Source organism: Macaca fascicularis, chromosome 8, assembly GCF_037993035.2.
Source record: "Macaca fascicularis isolate 582-1 chromosome 8, T2T-MFA8v1.1".
Lineage (NCBI taxonomy): Eukaryota > Metazoa > Chordata > Mammalia > Primates > Cercopithecidae > Macaca > Macaca fascicularis.
In genome coordinates this window covers 9,376,230-9,403,095 of record NC_088382.1, presented here as the reverse complement: position 1 = coordinate 9,403,095, position 26,866 = coordinate 9,376,230, and the positions used below count along the sequence as shown (strand labels likewise).

The 26,866-nt window shown below is 41.1% G+C and overlaps 1 protein-coding gene across 3 annotated transcripts in view; it reads left to right on the top strand.

Annotated features, from left to right (window-relative positions):
• BLK (BLK proto-oncogene, Src family tyrosine kinase) overlaps positions 1-26,866 on the top strand; it is a 75,278-nt gene that overhangs the window by 26,870 nt on the left and 21,542 nt on the right. For 2 of the 3 annotated variants that reach the window (XM_005562580.5, XM_045397850.3), the window contains exons 2-3: positions 23,855-23,978; positions 26,689-26,740. In XM_005562580.5, the coding sequence (XP_005562637.2) occupies positions 23,856-23,978; positions 26,689-26,740 (175 nt within the window). In that variant the 5' untranslated portion in view covers position 23,855. Of the gene's footprint in view, positions 1-22,195; positions 23,979-26,688; positions 26,741-26,866 lie in introns of all 3 variants that reach the window. The other variant, XM_073999958.1, reaches the window with a different exon arrangement.

Genomic DNA, 26,866 nt, shown 5'->3' with positions numbered 1-26,866 from the left:
TGATTTGAGTTGCATAAACAACTTGAAAATGCGCATATCCCTTGCTGCCCCCACTACCAGAAAGACTAAGAAGGAATACACCAAAATATTCACAGAGATTGCCTCTGGGTATTGGGGTGATGGGAAATGTTTTCTTTATAATTTCCTATATTTAAATATTTTTCTGTAATGAGCACATATTATTTTCATGTAAAGTTTTGAGTTTTATCAAAAGATAAGTAGTCACACACAAACCACAGATAACTTTGACTTAATATAGAATCAAAAATACTTCTAAAAAACAAGAATTTGAATCAAACGTAACATTTAATATGACTAAGGAGGGCTCATTCCACTGTGAAAAGACAACTTAGCATTAAGAACCATATAGCCGGGCACAGTGGCTCACATGTGTAATCCCAGCACTTTGGGAGCCTAAGGTAGGAGGATCGCTTGAGCCCAGGATTTCGAGACCAGCCTGGTCAACATGGTGAAAACCTGTCTCTATAAAAATTACAAAAACTAGCCGGGTGTGGTGGTGCATGCCTGTAGTCCCAGCTACTTGGCAGGCTGAGGTGGAAGGATCACTTGAGCCCAGGAGGTCGAGGCTGCAGTGAGCCATGATCATGCTGCACACTTCCAGCCCGGGCAATGGAGCAAGACCTTGTCAAAAAAAAAAAAAAAAAAAAGAAAGAAAAGAAAAGGAAAAGAAAAAGAAAAAAAGGAGACATAATCAAAGGCATCCCTGTAAAAGCCTGTTGTAACCTAAAGAAAAAGGAAACTTCCTAGATGTCTTCTGCAAGACTATAGCCAAATTCAGAAGTGAGAGACACCTGCTAACACTGAGATAATTTAACTTTGTTTTGGGAATTCTTGGCAGTGTAATACAACAAGAAAAGGTAATACAACATCTACACATTTAGAAAAAAGGCGTAACAGGTGATCTATTTGTCTTCCAAGGAAATCTAAGACAAGCAACTGAAAAGCTATTAGAGTTAGTAAGAGAACTGAAATACACAAAAATCAATAGCTTTCTTTTTTTTAACAATAACATTAGCAGTGCCAGTTCTCCAAAAATTGTATATGAATTTAAATTTAATGCCAATAAAAATGAATACAGGAATTTATAGCTTGTCAAAATTATAGCCTTAAGTTAAATCAGAAAAATGAATGAGAAAGAATAATGAAGAAACTCTTTTAAAAAAGAACTGAAACTGTATCATTAAACTGGAGTAATTAATTTACGTGGTTCTATGCAGGAAAAGACAGAGTCCAGAAATAGGCCCGTGATTATGTGGGAATTGAGCAAGTGATAAGGAAGGCAATTCAAATCAGTAAGAAGGAAGGCTTTTAAAAAATGTATTATCTAATATTTGATTTGTCAAGTCATCAAATAATTATCTATATCCTAAAGATATCCTGTATGTTTTCTAAAAGTTTTAGTTTTTGCCTTTGATTTACAATTATTAAGATTTTTTTCTTGAGACAGAGCCTCACTCTGTCACCCAGGCTGGAGTGCAATGGAACCATTATGGCTCACTGCAGCCTTGACCTCCCAGACCCAAGCAATCCTCCCATCTAAGCCTCCCGAGTAGCTGGAACTACAGGTGTACATCATCATATCCAGCTAATCCTTCTATTTTTTTGTAGAGATGAGGTCCAACTCTGTTGCTCAGGCTGGTCTCCAATTCCTGGGCTTAAGTGATCCCCCCACCTTAGCCTCCCAAAGTGCCGGGGTTACAGGTGGGAGCCACTGCACCTGGACCATATTTATGTCTTTAATCAATTTGGATTCAATAGTCGAGAATGGTTCTGCAGTAAGGCCACAGTTTTATGTGAAGAAAAGAGTTTTCTCAGCCTCATTTATCGAGTGGCTCATACTGCCCTGGAGACCCACAGTGCCTACCCGGCATGTGCGTGAGGGTCCGTCTGGTACGCTCCGCTCACTTCTTGTTCTATTTTTACACTCCCTGGTCTGCTCCATCTTCATCACTGCAGCTTTTAGTAAGTGTGGACATCTGGGAGGGGACTCCTCTCTATCTTGGAGTTTTTTTCTTCATAGATATCTTTTCTATTTTTGAGCCTTTTCTGATTCATAAAATTTTGAGAACCAGCTTGTAAAATTCCTCAAAAACACCCTTTGGAACATAAATTGGAAATACATTTGATTTTTACATAATTTGGAGGTAATATGCCTCTTAATGATGAGTCCTCCTAATCACGGTAAATCCGTCTTTCCTCTTGTTAAGCCCTTCTTCTTTAATATCTTCCAGTAAAGTTTACATCTCCGTACAAGTTTGCACATATTTTATTAGGTACATTTCTAGGTAAATTATGTGTTTAGTTGGCATTGGAAATGAGCTTTTAAAAAAAACTACATTTTTCTAAATGGTCAAAATAAATGAATAGGCCATATACAGAAGCAAAGAATCCATATAACCCATGAACATCTCAAATATAATCAAGGGAAAACAAATTAAAACAAAAAGATTTCATTTATTATCTATTCCACTAATAAAACTAATGTTTGACAATAAGAGGTTTGGTGAGGATATGGGAAAATGAAAACTCTTAGGTATTGCTGGTGGGATGATAAATGGGTTCAGTCACTTTGGGGAGCGTTTTGGGACTCCATAGTGCCACTGAAGGAACGTGGCTCACTGCCCTGTAAGTCCATAGGTAAATTAAATATCTAAATTCCCTATGCTGTTCAGAGAAACTCTCACATACGTGCAAAAGGGGGAGCGTATGAGGATGCCCATCCCAATGCATTTCACCATTTTGAAAAAGTGTCCCTTAGAAAATGAATGAATAAAATGAAGTTTATTCACTTAATAGAAAAGGATACAGAAAATAAAAAGAACTGGGAATCTATGTGTTACAATGAACAAATCTCAAAAACACATATTTTTGGAAAAAAAAAAGCAAGTTGCAAAAAGGTTACATACATTATGAAGCCATTTTTTAAAAGTCTAAAACACACAAAGCAGCAATATATATTGTTTATAATTGCTTATACATGTCATAAATGTCCAAAATCATACATGGTTAACACCTACTGACTCCATGATAATTATTAATTTTGGAGAGAAAGAGAGGAGAAAATAATGACTAATCTTTAGTTGTATCTTTGTATCTGGAACATAAAAAGAGAGAGGAAAGGAAGAGAAGGAAGGAAGTATACCAAAATATGAATATCTGTTTGATCTTAGCAGTGTCACATTACTTTCTGTGCTTTTTTTACACATTTAAAATATTCATAGCTAATGGTGAAAAAAATTTTAAGTAGTTGTATATTTCTATCATCTTGGAGTGAGGAAGACATTAGCAAGTGTGAACAACAAAGGAAAGATTAATAGGAAAGATTAATAAATTGACTAGGTAGAAATGACAGCTTTTTCTGCATAATACATACCATGTTGTAATACGTAATACAAACACAAAGTTCAGTTGGGCATGGTAGCTCGCACCTGTAATCCCAGCACTTTGAGAGGCCGAGGCGGGAGGATCACTTGAGGTCAGGTGTTTGAGTCCAGCCTGGCCAACATGGTGAAACCCTATCTCTACTAAAAAGACAAAAATTAGCAAGCATGGTGGTGGGTGCCTCTAGTCCCAGTTACTAGGGAGGCTAAGACAGGAGAATCACTTGAACCCCGGAAAAGGAGATTGCAGTGAGCTGAGATGGCGCCACTGCACTCTAGCTTGGATGGCAGGAGCAAGACTCCATCTCAAAACAAACAAAAAACATTAGTAAGTTAAAAAGCAAAGACTAAATTAAGAAAAATATTTACATTTATGACATTAATGTAAAAATTAAATATATTTATCATATAAAGAGGCCTTCCATGTCATTGAGAAAATGAAAAATACCTTAAAGTAAAAAGTGGTAGAAGACGTGGATGATCAAATCATAATATGAGAAACACAAGTGGCTAATAAAGTACATGATAAAATCAATAGAAAAATAAATTAATACTATGTTGTTCATCACTTTTCACTCAGCAGATTGACAAAGTTGTTTTTTTATTATTATCTGTTATAAACCATTGTCCAGGGACTGGAGAACTGGCTTCCTTCATCACCGTGAGAATGTAAACCAGTCTTACCTTTATAAACATTAATTTAGCTTCATAGGTCAAGATCTTTAAAAATGTGCATATTCTTGAACATCATAATTCCATTTATGGAAACATAGCTTAAAAATATTGGACAACTGAATATATACCTTACAAGATGTTTACTGTGGGTTTACTTGTAACAACCAAAGGTTGAAAATAACTTATTTGACCAATAGTGGTTAAATAAATTAATGGTAAATTTGTACAACAGCATGCAGTTATTAATATGGTTCAAAATTGTATTTACTTATATATAATTTATACTGTATTATTCACAGAAATAACCAAGTTATGACACAATATAAACAGTTTGGCCCATTTTTCAAGAGTATATTTATATGTAACACCTTTGAAAATGCATACACTGAATATTCACAATGATTTTCCATGGGTGGTAGGGTTGTAACTGATTTTTTTTCCTTTGCATAGACAAGAATTTTCTGATTTTCTACATGTGCAGTGCTTGCTTAATAAAAAGTGAGATTGAAAAGTAAAAGACCACTTTTTTGTAAGCCAGCTCAGAAAGGATGAAAAGAATAATAACCCTTATTAGAGAAAGTGCAGGGAAATACACACTTCTATACTGCTGTATGAAATGTCTAAAGGACAATTTGCCAAAATATATCAGAAGAGGTTTTGTATGCTCTTGAGCCTAGGAATTCCACTTGTGGGATTTTTTTTTTTTTTTTTTTTTTTGAGACGGAGTCTTGCTCTGTCACCCAGGCTGGAGTGTAGTGGCGCGATCTAGGCTCACTGCAAGCTCCGTCTCCCGGGTTCAAGCAATTCTCCTACCTCAGCCTTGCGATTAGCTGGGATTACAGGCGCCCGCCACCAAGCCCGCTAGCTTTTTTGTATTTTTAGTAGACATGGGGATTTTACCATATTGGTCAGGCTGGTCTCGAACTCCTGACCTTGTGCTCCACCCACCTCGACCTCCCAAAGTGCTGGGATTACAGGCGTGAGCCACCATGCCCGGCCCTGGGATTTTTAACCTCAACGAAAATTAAGAAAAGATATGAGGAAAGAGAAAGGGCGTGAGCAAAGGACATTTTTGCAGCATGTTTATGATCTTGAGAAAATGGAAACAGCTGGGGTGTGCGGCAAACGAAGTGGGGAAAATGACAACAGTTCATTAAACCTCACGATCGGATGCTGGCAGCCCCTCACAGGTTGCTGCAAACAAAACAGGGAACGACAGGAAAAAGATGACCGTGATATGCTCTGCTAAAAGCAGGTCACAAAACAGGATGTAGATAATGATCCCGTTTTGCTTTTTTACAAAAAAAAGAAAAAAAGGCCATGGAAAATTACATATCAAGAATGTTCAGAGTGGCTCTCTCTGGATGTTGGTGTTGGAGTTAATTTGTATCTTTCCCTCTGTTTTCTGAATTTCCTATATCAAAAGCAAATTGATTGTGTGAAGGGAAAAGCATATTTAATGCGATTCCTAAAAGGCTTAGCCCTCCCTGCATGGACTGAGCGCTGAAAGGAGGGTTCTGTCACCTCTTTTGTCCTGATCCTTGCCTTTTCTAATGTTGCTCAGTGGCATGCAGAGGTATTTACTTTAAGTAATTGCTTGTCTGTTTTTAATATCACATTTTGAAAAGGTATTTAGACAACATGAGTTTGTTACTTTGTGTTTAATCCAAATCCTTCAGAGGTACTTAAAGCAAAATGTAAAGTCCTCTTATCCCTTTGTGAATTTCAGTCCCCGGAAGTCTCACTGTTAGCAGTTTGATTTTACCAAAAATGCCCAGGCATTTCCTTTTCGTCTGCAAATGTGTTAATAGACTCCTTTTTTAAAATTTCACACAACCGGGATTATATCATACAAAACATTCTGCAATTTACTCTTTCACGTAACAATAACATATCCTGGGCATTTCACTTTGCCAGTTCAGATCTCTTTTATCCTTTTACTAATTTATTTACCTATCGATTCATTTGCTTAACTAGATTTTATTATTATACAAGTTATCCATGAATATTGTTTTCAAAAATTTGAACAGTCAGAAAAGGTATAAACTGAAAACTCAAAAGTTAGCCTTCCCTGCCACCACTGACGTGCCCTCCTCAGAGGCAAGCGATGGAGCAGCTTTTTTGGGTTTGTTTATTTCTGAGACAGAGTCTCATTCTGTCACCCAGGCTGGAGTGCAGTGGCATGATCTCGGCTTACTGTAACCTTTGCCTCCCTGGTTCAAGCGATTCTCCTGCCTTAGCCTCCTAAGTAGCTGGAATTACAGGCACCCACCACCACGTCTAGCTGATTTTTGTATTTTTAGCAGAGAAAGGGTTTCACCATGTTTTTATTAGAGACAGGATTTCATCATGTTGCCCAGGCTGGTCTCAAACTCCTGTCCTCAGATGATCCGCCCACCTCGGCCTCCCAAAGTGCTGGGATTACAGGGGTGAGGCACCACACCCAGCCACAGCTTTTGTTTTTAAACATCCTTTTCATTACAGTTACAATGTCAAGAAACACTAAAGCCAATATCTCTGAGCTAAACACACTGACAGATGCAGAACACACTTCATCATGTGTCTCTTTTCTTACCTGACTTTCACCTGCACACGCCCCGCTCCACTTCCCAGATTTTTATCAGCTGCTTTGTATCCTTCTAGTGATTGATTTTATGACTTTAAATAATATATTCAAATGTTTATGTCTCAATTCATTAGCTTTAGGCAGCATCTAAAGTTGACACCTGCCCACCAACACTGCTTTCAAATTCACATCCTACTTTTTTGTTATACTATTATTTTTACATATGAAGGCTTATCATATTTATATTCTGGCCAGACATGGTGGCTCACACCTGTAATCCCAGCACTTTGGGAGGCCGAGGCAGGTGGATCACCTGAAGTCAGGAGTTTGAGACCAGCCTGGCCAACGTGATGAAACCCTGTCTCTAATAAAAATACAAAAATTAGCTGGGCATTGTGGCATATGGCTGTAGTCCCAGCTACTTAGGAGGCTGAGGCAGGAGGATCACATGAACCCAGGAGGTGGAGGTTGCAATGAGCTGAGATTGTGCCACTGCACTCCAGCCTGGGTGACAGAGCAATATCTTGTCTCACAAAAAAAAAAAAAAAAAAAAAAGGAAAAAAAAAAAGAATTATATTCTGTTGTGTTCAGTGCTTATGTAATTTTACTGTATTTCATCAGTAGGTTAGTACCCAAAACTTTTTCAGTTGAAAATCAGGCATTCCAATAATTTAACTATGTAAATATTGTTCTGTAGAATCAAGTAGGATAATTGGATACACAGAGAAGGCCATCTGATACTATGTCATTAAAATTTGCCATTTGAGGGAGAAGTTCCCAAATATCAACGTTTTATGAAGCCTCTTATTTTCTTTTATGTGCTTGGGGGTCACACTCAGCTAACCTTATTTCTTATAACTCATGTTATTCTTATTTGTAGTTTTGCTAGAGGACATCCGAGTGTCATTTATTCTTCCCTGTATATGCATGCTTGCAAGGGGCCTTTCATTGTCCTTAAGGCTTAATGTGGATGTCTAGACAGGAATAAGCTTTTTCTACCAGGTTGCAAAACTCAACACACCAAAGCCTATACAAAACTCAATACTCTTCAACGGCTTGCAAATGCTCTTTTTAAAAAGTCACCTCTAAGGGGGTGAAATAACATTCCACAAAATTCACCCATTTGGGGCACAATTATGCATTTTTGCAAATATATACACTTGTATAAACTCCACTACAATCAAAATGGAGAACATTTTCAACACCCCAATAGGTTTCCTTTAGCCCCTTCCGTTCACACCCCTTATTGATCTACCCCTCCAACCACTGATCTACTTTCTAGAACCACAGCTTTGCCTTATCTAGAATTTTCCTTTCTCTCTTTCTTTCTTTTTTTTTCTGCAATAGAGAAGGAGTTTTACTGACACAAGCCTAGCCCCACACAGGAGAACTGGAGTTGTCACTCAAATTAGTCTCTCCAAAGGTGTGAAGGTCAGGACTTGTGTGAACAATTTGGTGGGCAGGGGAATAGAGAATGGATGTTACTGATTGCTTGTAAATGAAATCACAGGCATGTGGAAAATGGCCCTCGTGAGTGAGTCCTCCTTTGGGTGGGACCACACGACCAGTTGAGTCATGAGTTATGAGTTTGGGTGGGGTCCATCAGTTACCAGAATGCACCAGTCTGGGTGTAAAAAAAAAAACTCTCAAAAGACCAATCTTAGGTTCTACAATGTTATCTACAGGAGCAATTGGGGAAGTCAGAAATCCTGTGACCTCTGGTCACATGACTCCTGAGCAGTAAGGGATTATAGAAACTATGCCTACATTTTAGCAGAATTCAGGTCCCCCCATAATCCTATTCTTGTGGCCTTTCATTAGTCTTACAAGGGTGATTTTTGGTCCCTGAGCAAGGAGGGGTTAGCTTTAGGGAGGGACTATTATCATTCTTGCTTTTTCTTTGAGACAGAGTCTCACTCTATCACCCAGGCTGGAGTTCAATGGTGTGATCTCAGCTCACTGCAATCTCTGCCTCCCAGGCTCAGGTGATCCTCCCACCTCAGCCTCCCAAGTAGCTGGCACTACAAACACATGCCATCACACCCAGCTAATTTTTGTATTTTTTGTATTTTTTGCTGTGTTGTCCAGGCTGGTCTTGAACTCCTGAACTCGAGTGATCTGCCCACCTTGGCCTCCCGAAGTGCTGGAATTACAGGCATGAGCCACCGCACCTCATGATCATCCTTGCTTTTAAGTTAAACTATAAACTAAATTTCTTCCAACGTTACTTTGGTCTATGCCCAGGAATGACCAAGGAGAGCTTGGAGGTCAGAAGCAAGGTGGAGTCAGCCATGTCAGATTTCTCTTACTGTCATAATTTAGCAAAGGTAGTTTCAATCCCCCTCACACACACTTGGGCTTCAGCACCCCTCCATCCTGAGGTGTTAGCTATGGAGATGGGAAAAGGCTAATGACTGCTCTAACTTCTTCCTGCTGACAGGGGGCATATTTGGGGGAGGGGTTGCCTCCAGGGTAAAAGGAGTGGAAGCATCTTGCAGTTGGCTGTATGTATTCACGTGCAACTGATTGGGGTCCAAGATATGTATAATGAAAACATTGGTGTTCTTATCCACAGCTTTAGTACAGCACTTAAATGAAGAAAAATAATGAGCCGTAAAAAGGAATGAGATTATGTCCTTTATAGGGAAGTGGATGGAGGTAGAAGCCATTATCCTCAGCAAACTAATGCAGGAACAGAAAACCAAACACTGTACGTTCTCACTTACAAGTGGGAGCTGAACGATGAGAACACATGGACACACGGAGAGGAATAACACACACTGGGGCCTGTTGGGGAGTGGGAAGCAGAGCATCAGGAAAAAGAGCTAATGTATGCTGGACTTAATACTTAGGTGATGAGTTGACAGGTACAGCAAACCACCATGGCACACGTTTACCTATGTAACAAACCTGCACATTCTACACATGTACCCTGTAACTTAGAATTTAAAATAATAATAATAATTAGCCCTAACATAAGGAGTGAAAGTGTAAATTGCCCAATGGGTTCACTTTGCCCACTGCCTAGACAGAGCCAATTTATCAAAACAGGGGAATTGCAATAGAGAAAGAGTAATTCACGCAGAGCCAGCTGTGTGGAAGACTGGAGTTTTATTATTACTCAAATCAGCCTCCTCGAGTATTCAGGGATCAGAGTTTTTAAGAATAATTTGGTAGGTGGAGGAAGTCAGTGAGTCGGGAGTGCTGATTGGTTGGGTCAGAGATGAAATCACAGGGGATCAAAGTTGTCTTCCTGCACTGAGTCAATTCCTGGGTGGGGGTCACAGATCAGATGAGGCAGTTTCTTGGTCTGGGTGATGCCAGCTGATTCATCAAGTGCAGGGTCTGCAAAATATCTCAAGCACTGATCTTAGGAGCAGTCCAGGGGGCAGGGGATCAGAATCTTGTAGCCTCCAGCTGCATGACTCCTAAATCATAATTTCTAATCCTATGGTTAATTTGTTAGTCCTACAAAGGCAGTCTAGTTCCCAGGAAAGAAAGAGGGTTCTTCTGGGAATGGGCTGTTACTGTCTTTGTTTTTAACTACAAACTATAAACTAAGTTCTTCCCAAAGTTAGTTCAGCCTATGCCCAGGAATGAACAAGGACAGCTTGGAGGTTAGAAGCAAGATGGAGTTGGTTAGGTTAGATCTCTTTCACTGTCTCAGTTATAATTTTGCAGTGGCAGTTTCAAAAGTCCTAGCTTCAGGAGTCCCTGTAGAACTGACATGAAGCCTCAAGGAATCCAGGTGAATGACTCCAAAAACCAATCAAATATGGAGCCATCAGCAGAGGCTCAAAAACCATGGATGAGGCTGGAATCTAATAACAGGTGTGCTATAGCTGTTTTGCAACATAATTTTTCTCTCTCCAGTTTATTTTTACTAAAGACAAGACCAATTTATTTGCAAAATAAGTTTGTGTTATTATACATTGCCTAATTATTTACATGAAGTGCAGCAAGAATAATTATTGGCCATATAGGCTCTTTTTTTCTAACTGACTTTGCTGGAATTTTTTTCATAAGGAATCTCAGATTAGACCTTTTAAAAGTCTGTTGAGCCCAGCCAAGGATTTCTTTGTGCCTGCAAATACTTGTATGAATTGGATAAATTCCTTTCTTTTTGAGGTCCCAACATAGCTTGGAGTTCCTGGGCCTGTCAGAAAGTGACATTCTTTATTTGCCACAGGTCAGGAATCCTGTACGGGACAAGGTATGAAGCCAATTTCTCCAAGGGGCTTTCATCAGCTCTATAGGTCAGCCTCGATTTCTTAAAGCAGTCTGAAAACATGTCATTTCAGTCAAAGCTTTGGTAAAATAACCAGTGTCTCCAACTGTGTCTTGCTACATAAGAAAACTGATTCTTGTTGAACTAACTCAAATAACTCTATGGCCATATGTTAAAAATACTCACAAATAGTTTCCAAATTCTGGAGAAGGCAGGTAGAGAGAAAGAAATATGCTCTAAATTTTGTTTACAGGAGTATATTTTGCTCAATTGTTAAAAGTTGTAAATAGCTCAATAGAAGTTTTCTTGACTCTGAAAAAAAAAAAAAAAAGAATCAGCAACATTTTAAGCAAAAAGTCAAAAAGGTTATTCCAGTTACTGAACATTTTGGTTGTTTCCAGCTGGGAGCTAATTAATATGAGTAACAATGCTAAGAACATATATGTCAAGTCTTTCTGTGGTCATATGTTTTTATTTCTCTTTGATAAGCAACAAGAAATGAAATCTCTGGGTCACAGGATAAGAAGCCCCCAAATTGTTTCCTAAAGTTGTTGTTTCGTTTCACCTTACCATCAGCGTCATGTGAGCATTACAGTTTCTCCATATCCTTGCCAACATTTGGTATGATCGGTCATCTAATTTTAGCATCTGGGTGGTTGTGTGGTGGCATTTCACTGTGGTTTTAGTTACCATTTCCCTAATGACTGATGATACCGAACACCTGTTCATGGGTTTGTTTGCCGCTCAGCTGTCTTTGTTCAACTGTTTGTTAAATTGAATTTTTGGCTTCTTTTATAGAGTTTAAAAGTTAATTATGTATTCTCATATCAGATACATGTTTTTCAAAAATGTCCTACCAGTCTCTGGTTTAGCTATTTCTTTTCTTAATGGTGTTTTTAAAATGCCGAAGTTCTTAATTTTGAACAGTCTAATTTATCAATTTTTCTTTTATACTTTATGACCTTCTAAGGGAATAATCTCATGTAAGGGAGTAGAAGACCATATTTGTATTCTTGTGACTCATATTCTTTATATCCTTTGTGACATCAGGGTCACAAAGATTTCCTCCTATGTTTTCTTCTAAAAATATAATGTACCTTTTTAAAGCAGAGCAGCATTTAATATTGTTTTTATTTATCATTGGTTTTCAACAATACTACTATAATGTACCTTGGTATGGTTTTCTTCATACTTGGGGTTGATATTCTTGAGTCTTTGGGTCTATAGTTTCTATCAAATTTGGAATTTCCGTTTTCGGTTTCTTTAAGTTTCATAGTCTTTCTGGTAGCCCAGTTACATGTTTTCTGACTGTGTGCTAATTTCTCCCCAGTCGCTGATGCTCTGTTGTTGCTGTTCACCTTTTTCTCCCTGTGCTTCACTGTGGGTAGTTTCAATTGCACTGTCTCCAAGCCCACTGACCTTCCTTCTCAGCACCTAATGTACTATTCAACCCATCTAGAGTTTTGTTTATTTGTTTGTTTGGTTGGTTTTGAGACAGAGTCTCACCCTGTTGCCCAGGTTGGAGTGCAGTGGCACCATCTCGGCTCACTGCAATCACAGCATCCCGAGTTCAAGTGATTCTCCGGTTTCAGCCTCCCGAGTAGCTGAGATTACAGGCGCCTGCCTCCACACCCAGCTAATTTTTGCATTTTTAGTACAGATGGGGTTTCACCATGTTGGCCAGACTGGTCTCAAACTCCTGACCTCAAGTTATCCACCTACTTTGGCCTCCCAAAGTGCTGGAATTACAGGCATGAGCCACTGTACCTGGCCATGGTTTTTTTTTTTTTCCCCCCTTTTATAACAATTTTAATATTTATTTATTTATTTATTTGAGAAATCTCGCTGTGTTGCACAGGCTAGAGTGCAGTGGTGTGATCTTGGCTTAATGCAACCTCTGCCTCCCAGGCTTAAGCAATTCTCCTGCCTCAGTCTCTCGAGTAGCTGGGATTATAGGCACGCACCACCTTGCCCAGCTAATTTTTTTCTTTTTTTTGTATTTTTAGTAGAGACAGGGTTTCACCATGTTGGCCAGGCTGGTCTCGAACTCCTACGCTCAAATGATCCTCCCACCTCAGCCTCCCAAAGTGCTGGGATTACAGGCGTGAGCCGCCACTTCTGGCCTCTCTTTTTTCTTAATTTCAGATATTGTATTTTTTTTTTTATTTTTAGCAGATCCATTTAATTTTTTTATGTCTTCATTTTCTCTCTTCATTGTCTTATTGCTTTCAGTTATATATTTGAACCAGGTTATATACTTTGTCATTTCTGTTTTAAGGCTCTAGGCTACTAATTACAAAATGTGTGCAATTTCTGCTTATGTTCCTATCAATTAACTTTTCTCCTAGTTGAGAGTCATGTTTTTCTGTTTCTTTGCATGCCCGGAAATTGTCATTGGATGACAGGCACTGTGAGTGCTGAATATGATTTGTGAGTACTGAATATTATCGTGTTTCTTTAGGGAGTGTCAGACTTGGATGTGGCACACTGTTAAGTTACCTGTGGATAAAATTGTTTTTTGAATAAGAGTTCTGTGTCTTACTGTACCTTGAGCAAGTCCTTAAGCCTCAAAGAGCCTAAGTTTCTTCATCTGTAAAATGGGAAGGAATATATCTGCTGTCAGGACTACGTATAATACGTGAAAAACCTGTAGTATAATGCCCTAGTATAACGCCCAGCCTTGAGTCGGAAGGTGTACTAGGCACTGTGCCAGCATCGTTAGTATTCATGTTTTCATGTGAGAGACAAATCCTGCAACAGTTTTATGAGTTAATTTCAAATCTCTGCCTCTCTAGCAGGACATCTGTGTCTCTGGATCCACTCAGTAATTACAATCGACCCAAGCATGTTAAAGGCCTGAGACCTTTTTCTTTTCTTTTTCTTTAACATTTTCCCATCTCATGTTTGAAAGCATAAAAGAGAACCATTCCGTCTAAATGTTCTCCTGCACCCTCAAACCTGATGGAGGTGCTTCTCTATGCACGCTCCCTTCTTACACACTCCATCTCTGGATTCCGCCAAGGAAACATTGGAGAAATAGCTCCAAAGGACTGAACGATGGCCAGAGCCTTTTAAGAGAGGTTCAAGTCGTGACCAGATGTGTATCTGGGTAAGATACGTGTGAATCTCCGTGGGAAAGATCAAGGCTTTGAAGTCAGAGACATGGCTCAAATCTTTGTTCTGTGCTTCAGTTTCTTGCCTGTCTGCCAGAAGAGGAGGAGGAGGATGGGGGATGGGGAGGGGGAGGATCTGTCTAGCTTACAGGGTCCTTGTGAGGTTCATGTAGGAAAATGCTTTGCAGGCTGGAAAGTACCGCAGAGGTGTGAGTTATTATAAAAAGGGAAGTTACTTTCCTCTGTCAAAAAGCTAGGCAGAAATACACTAATATGTAAGAAACGTTTGTATAGAGGACAGAAATAATTCATTTCATGGAGAGACAAGAGGATCACTGGCAGTAAAACTGCAGACGTTATTTATGGGAGACTCAAAGGAGGGAACGCCCCGTGTTGGCGGACCTGCCTTTCAATCCTTGTCACAACTCGTGCTCCAGAAGCTCGGCCAATTGAAGAAAGGGTCTCCATGAAGTGGGGTTCATGACCTGCCTGCATCAGCCTCACTGGGGGCATTTTTTTAAAATGGAGAGACCTGCTGGGGCTGGGGCTGGGAGTCTGCAAACTCCCCTGCTGGTTAAAGTGCAAACTGAGGTTTCAGAACTATTGTGCCAAAGAATCATAACTGACTCCATTAGGAAGTAATGACCCATGATTTGATTTCTCATTTAATTTTTTTAAATGCAAACAATGCAAAAAGTTAAAAATTGAAAAACAGATTAAGGCCCATAGTCTCATCAATACAAGACACAGCAGTAGTTGGATTAACATTTTGGCACATCGCTAACATGTTTTAATAATCGCTACTGTGAAGGTTTTTTAAAACATAAATTTACATGGTGTCCCCCCAAAAAATTTACTCACATAAAGGAATTTTGTCTGTCCCCAGAATTACCTCATGAATTTCAAGCTTCTCTGTTAGCAGAATCAAATGTAGGTGACTCGATAAACAAGGGTCTGCCTTTGACTTAACGCAGCTTTATAAAAATGCCTTCTTCCTTCCTTCCTGAAGGTCTGCCCAGCACCCTCCAACTTTCACCATCTGAAAATTTTTTCTATCAACGTTACCACAATGAGGGGAGGTGAATTTCCACAAAAGATCTTTTCCCTTTAAAAAATTGAAATGGCCACATAATTTCTCCTCCTAAGTGTGCTGAAGTACCTAAAAGTCACGGTTGGCATTGCTAGGTCACCCCTTTGCAGGGGCCACACGTGCCCAAGGCCCTTACACACCCAGCCAGGTGTTACAGAGCAGCATCTCAACATCAGGCTCTGTGCTAGTGCTGGGAAAATATTCTGCTGGCATTTAAAAGTATTGCAAAAGGAGGCCAGATGCAGCGGCTCATGCCTGTATCCATCCCAGCACTTCGGGAGGCTGAAGCGGGAGGATTGCTTGAGTCCAGGCGTTCGAGACCAGCCTGGGCAACATGATGAAACCTCATTTCTACACCAAATGGTTTAAAAAATTAGCCAGGCATGGTGGCACATGCCTGTGGTCCTAGCTACTCGCGAGGTTGAGGTGGGAGGGTCACTTGAGCCCAGGAGTTCAAGGCTGCAGTGAGCCATGATCACACCACTGCACTCCAGCCTGGGTGACAGAGACAGATCCGAAAAAGAAAAAGAAAGAGAGAAAGAAAGAGAGAGAGAGAGAGAAAGAAAGAGAGAGAGAGAAAGAAAGAAAGAAAGAAAGAAAGAGAGAGAGAGAGAGAGCGAGCGAGCGAGCGAGAAAGAAAGAAAGAAAGAAAGAAAGAAAGAAAGAAAGAAAGAGAAAGAAAAAAGAGAGATATTGCACAAGGCATTAGCGATGAATGATTGTAGCACACGCTCTACAACCCAGCAATGGAAGAGCTTTGTTTTCTAAACGTGTTTTCTATCTTCATGTCTTTGGTAAAACATTTATTTCTCAAATACTACCCAACCCTGGTGGGAGTATGCCTGTTACTTTTTTCTGGTGTTCCCAGTTTCTCATCCTTTGCTCTTTCAACTCCCAACTAACAAATGTGGAAGGAGTGATGGAATCAGAGCACGCCTATTTTGTAACCCCTAATGGGACTTTTAAATGTTGGTGAGGAACTTGTCAATGGAGGAGTAGGGACGCCTGAGCCTGAACCTATCTTAGCATCACTAAAATGGTGCAGGTAGACACTGTGAGCCTCCTGGTAGGTTGCAACATGGAGCACAGATCACCCCCTCGATAGCATCTCTACCAAGAGGGGATGAGCTTGAATCTAATGGAGCCTACAGAGGTAGCTCTATGTATAAGAAATACGAGAGAGAAGAACAAGTGATGAACCATCACAAGGACGCAAAATCCAAAACGGAGAACATTCTATAGGACTGGCCTGTACAAATCAACAGCTTGAAACCAACCAAAGTCAGAGCAGAAGGGACTCCTGTTTGAAGGAAACCTAAGAGGTTGAGTTATGTATGAACCTTGTTTGAATCCTGAGTAGGACAAACTAAGCAAGAAGCTATTTTTAAGACAATTGTTAAAATTTGATTATGAATTGGGTTTAATGGCTAAATGGTTAGATGATACCGTGGAAATATTGCTAGTTTGTTAGATGTGATGAAATAACATTGTTGTTATGTGAGCAAATGTCTCCAGGCTTTAGAAACAAATGCAAAATATGGGGTGGTGAAATGACTTCTTCACTACATTGATTTCATGTTGTTTCCAAGTTTCATTCACTTAGAGGAAACAAAATGATACGATATAAAATACTTCAACCCAGAAAACTATTTTAAAGATAATTATTGAATCTGGGTGATGAGTGTAGAAGAGTTTTTTTTTTGAGACAGAGTCTCACTCTGTCACCTACGTTGGAGTGCAGTGGCAGGATCTCAGTTCACTGCAACCTCCACCTCCTGGGTTCAAGCGATTCTCCCACCTCAACCTCCCAAGTACCTGGGATTATAGGTGCTAATTTTTGTATTTGTGGTAGAGAGAGGGTTTCACCACGTTGGCCAGGTTGGTCTTGAACCCCTGACCTCCAATGATCTCCCACCTCAACCTCCCAAGTGCTGGGATTACAGGCGTGAGCCACTGTGCCTGGCCAATATTCTTGACTTTAGTATATTTTGGAATGTTTCATAAAAAATAGTTTTAATCTAAACAAATCTATTATAGCCATCCTTCTCAGGTCTGGCTAGCATTTTCTCCCAGGTGGAAGTAATTTCTTTTTGCTGAGCTCACAAAACACTTTACCCAGGCGTCCCTTTGGTACAGAATCGTGCCCACTCTGAACTGATGGAATCGGGTGCGTGCCTTTCCTCCTTATTTTCCTGTGAGAGAGGGCACCATCCTTGTTTCAAGCCCGTACCTTCTGCTGTGCCTGACCTGGTTCATGGTTGACAGCAACTGAATGTTTGTGGCTGAATGAACAGAAGAACCTAGCAGCTAAGAGCCATTATCGGGGCTGTTTCAGGTTCACATGTGGAGAGGTCAGTATTGGGACAAAGGTGAGGAAGCCTCATTTCAGTGGTGTTGTCCTGAGTTGAGACATGAAACATGAATTTCAACTCAAATTCTTTGGTCCCTTCCTTAATTCAGAGCCATAGGCCAATCACTGTAGTTTCTTCATTTACAAGATGGGTATAGCACTGGTGGTTTGTACCGGGAGGACTTGGAATCCTGGATGTTGGCGAGATGCTCCACATGGGATCTCACACGGGCAGCTGGAATGGCATTTTGGTCATGACACCCAGGGTGAGCCCCAGCTTTGCCAGTAGGTTCCCCTGTTCTACCTGGATGCTACCCACCTGTGTCTGGCAGGTCAAGTCAGAAAGGCAAAGCTTCCAGCACATAACATGACAAGGCTTCCAGACACAAAATAGCAAAACTATTTTGCCACAGGGGAGATGACAGGGAATCTGAACTATCCCCCCGCAAGGGACATGGAGCCTCAGGCAAGGCCACACATGCACCTATTTTGTGCAGAGGGCTCAAGCAGCCCTGGAGACAACAACACCCTCCAGCTGCCAGCTCTGCCACCTTCAGCGTGACCTTAGTGAGCCACCTCGCCTCTCCTTCTTCCGTGGTAAAATGAGGATAACTGTAACCAATTTTTCGAGGCTATCATGAATATTTTTTTAAAAAACTCATCTGTCAAGTGCTTTTCAACCATGACATGCTAGCCAAGTGCAAATAAGGGGTTTCTAGTTTCTCTGTTTTTAGTTGTTGCCTCCACCATACCCCCTGTTTGACTGAAGCTGTGTTTCAGGCTTTGAGCATCTCCCCAGGCAAACATTGACTGCCCTGCTCCGGTGAAAGTCTGCATAGAGGGCCTAACTGGTTTCAAATAAACAAACAACTCCCCTTCCCCACTTCCCCTCCTCTTGCTAACTCCCCCGACTAGACACACATGCACACCATGCACATGCATGCTCTCTCACACATGCATATACAAGTGTATGCATAGACACACACACACACACATATACACACACATATTCAAGCACATACACATGTATGTATTCACACGCATGCAGTCTCTCTCACACACACACACAGGTGCACATAAGCGTGCATGCTTCCTCTCCCACTCTCACAAACATACACAGACTCACATCCTCCCCACAATGCAGCAAAGCCACCTGGAGCCCTGACCCGTGTGTACTGCGTTTTGCCTCAGTCTGGACTTCTGCACTTCCTGGCTCCACCCAACCTGAAACTGCTGGGTGCAGCCTAAGCACCAGTGACAGCCCTGGTTGTCACATGGCCTCTTGAGTAACCCAGGTCTCCAGTCAAAGCCACTGGAGTAGGGGGACCCATAGAGATCTTAGGTACTCATGAGAGTCATGGAAAATCATCTGCACACACACTGCTAAGGAGTCAAAGGACATAGAAGTGTAAGTAGTGGGTCGTTTAATCTTAGGAATTTTACTTTCTGTCCAGTTCTTTGTTCAATAAGTTGAACAAGGAATGTTCAATTACTTTGTTTCGGTGGACACAGGTGTTTGCCAGGAAGCTTAAAGCCAGTGGCAATATGGCTGACCGGACAAAGAAAGACGAGAGGGCTGGTCACCTAGGCAGATGCAGAAGTATGAGTCCAAGTCTGGGGAATATAATAGGAGCTGCTGACCGCTGGCCCTTCGTTGAGCCAGGGAGGCTGAAGGGGCCACGAAAGGCCAGAGGTTCAGGCAGCCCTGGCTGGCCACTTAACGGTCATTGTCAAGAACTGCAGGCTGGCCCTGGCTCCAGGCCTTATCTTATGCCCCTCTGTTGTTGGGCAAATCACTCACATCTTCCTTTTATTTTTCTGCTTGTATCAATAATATATGCTTAGTATTAAATAATTCAAGAAATATATACAATTACAAGAAAGAAAGTCAAAGTCACATGAAGTCCTATATTCCAAAATAAAACAGTATTTACCATTTAGAAAATATTTTGGGGGGCCCTGCTTTGCATTAGCACACACACAGTTTTTTAAGTCTGCTGTTTTTTTTGTTCCTTGGGTTTTTTTTTGCCTTACACCACACCTCTGTTTTGTACTCTCCCTTCCTCTAACAATAATCACGGTAAACAACTTGGTGTTCATCCTCCCCAGCCTCTTTCTGTGTAATATGCAAAAATATCTACACATCTGAATAGAGGTTTCTTTTCATTTGGTGTTTGCAAATATGGGATTCCCTCATGCACCTCTTTGGGTCTTACTTTTCTCATGTAACAACATGGTACTGAAATTCCTCTTGACCTCACTGGCAAAGATCCGGCACATTTTTTTTTTTTTAGTAGTTGTATGAGAGATTTGTAGAGTGTACATTTATTCAACAAGTCGTTAATTGCTGGGCACTTACATTGTTGTTTTTTGTTTGAGGTTTTTTTGGTGGAGGGAGGAGATTGTTTTTCCAACTATTACTACAACAAACATTTTCATCTCTCACATATGTCTATATAATGATGTTTTATTAACCTGAGATAGTCCAAAGTGGGACTGAAAATCAAAAGGTATGTGTGCTTTTTTATTTTAACAGAATTTAAAAGATTGCCCTCTAAATTTAAAAGATTGCTTCTTCCAATAATAGTTTTTGTTTTGTCTAATAAATATTTATTAAGCCCACACTCTGTGCCAGACATTGGTTTAGCAATTTGGATTCAGCAATGAATAAAACAAAGATTCCAGCCCTCACAGAAGATCAGTCCTAGAAATGGAGTGCGAAGGAACAAATGAAACAATAATTATAATAAACACTTTACTATTTGGATTTGTGTTGCACTAACTTCCTATTTCTTATCTTTACACATTTTTCTATTGAATGGATTATATGCTACAATATACTTCTTGTCAAAATTTTATGAGCTTTGTATATATTGTGAATAGACATTTTTCTGATGCTTTGCAATCTCTTACCCAATCTATTGCTTATCTAAGGACTTCATGAGTAGTTTCTTATACCATCTAATTTTTTTTTTTTTTTTTTTTTTTTCTGAGACGGAGTCTCGCTCTGTCGCCCAGACTGGAGTGCAGTGGTGCAATCTCGGCTCACTGCAAGCTCTGCCTCCCGGGTTCATGCCATTCTCCTGCCTCAGCCTCCCGTGTAACTGGGACTACAGGCACCCACCACCGCACCTGGCTAATTTTTTGTATTTGTAGTAGAGACGGGGTTTCACCATGTTAGCCAGGATGGTCTCAATCTCCTGACCTCGTGATCCGCCCATCTTGGCCTCCCAAAGTGCTGGGATTACAAGTGTGAGCCACTGCGCCTGGCCACCATCTAATATTTTTAATGTTTACGAATTTGTACATTTTTTGTTCTCTCTTAGCTTCTGGCTCTTCTATCTTTGTTTGTAGTTGTCTCCAAACTCTAGGTTATGTACACAGTTTCTTCCATTTCTTTTAATTACATTTTTGTTTTTTATTTTTTTCAGTCATACACCTAGAATTTATTTTTTAATATGGTGTGAGGTAGGGGTTCAATTGTATTTTCCTTAAGGTAAATAGCCATTTTCCTAATATCATTTATTAAAATAAACTATCCATTTTCTACTGAATTAAAATGCTATCTTTTTCACATGTGCAGTTCCTCTATTTACCAAAATCTGTTTGTATGTTTTTTATTCTGCTCTGATGATTGTTGTCTACTTTTACTATTCCAATTTCATGCTGTTTTGATTACAATCTTCTATTTTGTAATTATAAAGCTAGGTTAAAACTTAATTTAGTCATGTAAAGCTTCAGATGATTTTATCAAATTACAAATTATAATTTTAATTAAAAGAACATTCAATTTATATTAGGAACAAGAAAAACATCACAATCAAAAAAGAGAACAGAGTATAATAATTACAAGACAATACTACCTAAAACTATGGCAATGAATTGGAAAATGTAGATGAAATTAAAAATCTATAAATCATCAAAATGGCACAAGGAGGAGAAAAAATGGGAATAGATCATTCCTATAGAAGAGATTGGAAATGTCTTTAAAGATTTACTATTTGAAAGGGCCCCAGACACAGATGGCTTCATAACTGAGTTCTATTTAGCCTGTGAAAAACAGATAACTCCGATGTTATGAAACCACTCAAGACCATAGGCAAAAAAAAAGAGAGAGCTCCTCAATATCTGTTACAAAGCTAGCGCACCTTAATGCTAATGCCTCATAGACAAATCTCCGTTGGGAATATAGATTCTCATTCCAAGTAAAATATTAGCAAATAGGGCCGAGTGTGATGGCTCACACCTGCAATCCCAGTACTTTGGGAGGCTAAGGTGGGAGGGTCACTTGAGCTCTGGAGTTTGAGACCAGCCTGCATGACATGGCAAAACCCTGTCTCCACCAAAAATAAAAAATTTAGTAGGGCATGGCAGCACATGCCTGTCATCCCAGCTACTTGGGAGGCTGAGGTGAGAGAATCACCTTAGCCCGGGAGGCGGAGGTTGCAGTGAGCCAAGATTAGGCCGTGGCACTTCAGCCTAGGCAATAGAGTAAGACACTATCTCAAAACAAATAAAATAAAATAAAACAAAATAATTAGCAAATAAGAATCCATCTGTGTGCCAAATAGACTAATATGCTGTAATCAAATAGCTTTTTTCCAGGAATGCAAGGATGTTTCAATGACAGAAAATTTACCAACATAATTTATAACATTAACAAATTAAAGGTGAACATATATCATATTGATAGATATTGTATAGGCACCTGGTAAAATTCAGTAGCCATCCCCAGTACAAACCCATCATCTCTCTCTTTTTTTTTTTTTTAGATGGAGTCTCATTCTGTTGCCCAGGCTAGAGTGCAATGGCATGATCTTGGCTCACTACAACCTCCGCCTCCCAAGTTGAAGTGATTCTGTTGCCTCAGCCTCCTGAGTAGCTGGGATTACAGGCCTGCGCCACCGCACCTGGCTAATTTTTGTATTTTTACTAAAGATGAGGTTTCAGGCTGGTCTCGAACTCCTGACCTCAAGGGATCTGCCCGCCTCGGCCTTCCAAAGTGCTGGGATTATGGGCATGAGCCACCGTGCCCAGTCAAACCCATAATCTCTTATCCAAACTTCTGAAACCCTAAATCTCCGAAAACTAAAGTGATACTTGTAACCCTGGCACTGTAATTCACTTGGTGGTAAAGCTGATCCGAGCTCACATAAAGAAATACTTACATATAAAAAGTGTCATTCTTTAAAACTGTACATTATTATGTGTTCTGTATGCAACGCATACTTAAAAAAACATACTTGTGAATTTTTTGCTTCTGTGGCTTGGTGTCCTATATCCGAAATTATTATAGTGTTTTCTTTTTCAAGGTGGGTTTGAGGAACGGTGACATGAAGAATGTGCTTTCAACTCTCTGGAAGAAATTCATGACTGTGTTTCACTTAATCAAAGACACCACTGATAGGAAGGCTAGCATTTAATTTATATATCACTAAAAAAGAAAAAAAAATGCTGCTACTAATTATACTGCAAAGCATCCTCCATTGTGAGACACCTCCCAGTTCAGAGATATTGAAATGTGAAAAAAAGGTGCATCTTAGAATTGATGAAATATGGTGCATACATCCGAAGGAAATCACCACTAACAACACGCCCTTCCAACACACGTGGGGATTTAGGTGCTTCCTCTCTATGATATCTGCATCTCAGGGAAGAGCCCGATGTAAGCACAGGAGTGCAGTGGTCTCCAGTCAGACTGGACTCCAGAGCTGGCTCTGCATGGGCCAGTTGTTTGACTCTGAGCAAGCTCCTTAACATATAAATAGCAGCCCCTGGAATGAGGATGCTGACAATATGATGGTGTTGATTGCGTCAAAAGGGCCTTTCCCACATCTGTCATCCTAAAATTCTTTACCAAAGAAAAAAACCTGACCACATCTTCCCCACTTTAAGGAGACTCCCACTGTTACTGTGAAGCCACAGCTGGGCCTCGATGCCTGTGCTCTCAGTCTGTCCTAAAGGTATATAGTGTCTCACCCAAAAATCTGAGTGGGAGAGAGCCTTAGTCATCTTCTAACAAAGCCCCTGCTGTTTACCAAAGAGCTAATGGGGTCGGAGAGAAAATGTCACTTTCCCAAGTGACACAGCCAGTGACAAAACGAAGACTAAACCCAGACACATTGGTGGGCTCTTTCTAGAACACCACATGGCCTCCTGCTCAGGCTCCTGTCCCCTGAGGACTGGGATCCACCCCAGCGGTTTCTGGCGGTTGTCCCTCGTCAGATGGTTTCTGTGTCCTAAATGCAGAGCTTTCTGGTCTATGGGCTCCTGAAAAAAGATGGACACACATTTAGCTCACCCACCTGCTTCGACCCACATTCTGACTTCCACCCCACCTTTCTCACCGGCATCCCAGAAGGAGCCCCTCTGTGCAGAGGATCTGAGGCCCCGCTCTCTCACGTCCTCCATCTGCTGTGTGTCTCCGACAGGATGGGGCTAGTAAGCAGCAAAAAACCGGACAAGGAAAAGCCGATCAAGGAGAAGGACAAGGGCCAATGGAGCCCCCTGAAGGTCAGCGCCCAAGACAAGGACCCCCCGCCACTGCCGCCACTGGTGAGTGATTGCCCACCACCCACCAAGAGCAGGTTACTTTCTTCCCTTATGCCTTAATGTCCACATCTGTAAAATGGGTATAGCAAAAGTACCTTCCTGATAGGGATGTAACGATCTGCAATGTATAAGCAGGTGTGCCATGCAATATAATACGCACAGGACTCGGCCTGGTTAGTTCCCAATAATTCTTAGCCAGAGCTCATTTCTCAAAGGCAGCCTTGAAGAGAAAAAAGAATTTAAAAAGGTCAGCTTGGGGAGAGGGTGTCATAAGGAAGGATCCTAGTATCTAGCAGCAGCTACTGCCTCTCTTCTCCCCAGCAGCTCCTAGAGACCCTTCTCCCCTATGTGGCATTGCCGCTGGCATTCCAAAGAGCCTGCTTTCCTGGGATAAGCATCATGAAACAGGAGGGTGCCTGTCCTCACCTCCCGAGCAGGTTCTCGAGTTTTCCTGGAATCCTATGGGCATTTTAAATGAGGAAAACTTTCCAAAGGAAAAAAAAGTGAAATTTCAAGTGAAAAGGTCTTATTGGTGGGGAATGCATTTTCCTAGTCGTGCAGCTTGATTTGTTTATAAAGCAGTTAGTGCCCTTTGATGGCTACTGCATATCTGAAGACACATTTTTTTTTTTTTTTTTTTTTTTGAGACAGAGTCTCTCTCTGCTGCCCAGGCTGGAGTGCAGTGGTGGGACGTTGGCTCACTGCAAGCTCTGCCTCCTGGGTTCAAGTGATTCTCGTGCCTCAGCCTGCCAAGTAGCTGGAATTACAGGCACACTCCACCACACCTGGCTAATTTTTGTATTTTTAGTAGAGACAGAGTTTCACCATGTGGCTAGATTGGTCTCGAACTCCTGACCTCAGGTAATCCACCTGCCTTGGCCTCCCAAAGTGCTGGGATTACAGGTTTGAGCAACCGTGCCTGGCCTGAAGGTACATTTTTAGATGACTCTTTGTGCCCCCTACTCCCTGACCAGTAACCGCTTTTGGTTTGGGGCAGTTGGCAGCCATGCCTGGACCCTCTCTCCTGTGCTATCCGCATGTCCACGTGGTCATCTCTTTATCCTAACAGGGACCTGATGGGGAGATGGGGATTACTAATCCCACTTCCTAGATGAACCCAGGCATCTTGCCCATCTGTGTCCCACTTTAGCGCCGGGCTCAGCGCACAACCACAAGATGTTTATTGAATAAGTAATTGATCAAATGGGGAAACTTGGACTTAGTCTGATTGAGTAATTTCCCCAAAATTATATGATAATAAGTAGTAGCACCTGGAATTTTTTTAACTTAAAAGAGTCACCTAATATGTATATGAAAAAAATATGATTACTCATTATTCCACTATGTAGAGTGACCAGTGTTAGCTCTTCAGAGCTCCTGCCTCGAGACCTTTCTTCTGTGTCCTTTCACGTGTTCCTGTTTTTAATAGAAACATACATGCATATCATTTTGCAAAATGCTACTTCAAAATTGTGTTCAATAAATAAGGAATTAAGAAAAGAATATTTGTAACATATGTCGGGTTGAAAGAACACAGCAAAGCGCACACTTGTACAGCCACCTCGCAACTTCAGACACAGAAAGAGAGTCGTTCCTTTGAATCTCCCTCCTCCCTGCCCTGTTTGTAGCCCTCACCCCGGGCCCCAGTACCCAGAATCTGTTTATCATTCCTTAGCTTTGCTTTTTAATATTATCACATATGTATTACCCCTAAACAATATTTCGTTTCATTATTCATGTTGTAAACTTTAAGTCAACTACAGCAAACAGCACGTATGCTTCTGAGACTGGGGTTTTGGCTCCGTGTTATGCATGTAAAACATATCTACGTTGATGCACGTGGCTGTAGCTCATTGTTTTATTGCAGGAGTATACTGTAATTTGTTTATTCTTCTGTCATGAGGGTTAGTTCCATGTTTTAAAATTGTTTATGTATTGGCCGGGCATGATGGTTCACGCCCGTAATCCCAGCACTTCGGGAGGCTGAGGTAGGTGCATCACTTGAAGCCAGGAGTTCAAGATCAGCCTGGCCAACATGTCAAAAACCCGTCTCTACTAAAAATACAAAAATTAGCTGGGCACGATGGTGGGCACCTGTAATCCCAGCTACTCAGGAGGCTCAGGCACGAGAATTGCTTGAACCCAGGAGGCGGAGGTTGCAGTGATCCAAGATCACACCACTGCACTCCAGCCTGGGTAACAGAGCGATACTCCATCTCAAAAGAAAAATTGTTTATGTATTATTATTTTTGCTAGGAACACTCTTGCACACATTCCCTGGTACACATACGCAAAAGTTTCTCTACAGGATACATACCTACAAATATGCTTGTCAAGTTTTGGGGAAATACGCTTTTTAAATATTTTTTCTTGTCAACAAATACCCATTTACAATTTGACCTTGTAATGGTAGAGCCAGGACATGAAGCCCAAGTGATTGGGCTGTCCCTCATTGTCCACAGCTGCCTCTTCTCCACACCGGGGCGTCCCCCCATGCGGTAAGGGAGAAGGCAGCAGAGGGTGGGGTCTGTCTGAGGGTGGTGCTGGTCCCCGGGTACAGAATGGCCCTGTGCAGCCCCCACAGGCAGCTGCCTCTCCTCCTACAGTAGGTCCCTGGAGATACCCTCACTACCCTGCTCTGCAGTCTCATCCCCCCAGGCGCCACCCACGCGGCAGGGACTAAAATAACTCAAGTGTGTGTTTTCTACCCAAGGTTGTCTTCAACCACCTTACTCCTCCACCGCCCAAAGAGCACCTGGAAGAAGGTAAGAAGGGTGGTTTGGGAACCTGAGGCTCCACAGCCCTCTCCCCCAGGTCGCAGCTTTGTGGAGTTGGAACAAAGACAAGTCGGGAGCAGCTTGAGGGCTGGAGAAGAGAAAACAGGGAAGCTG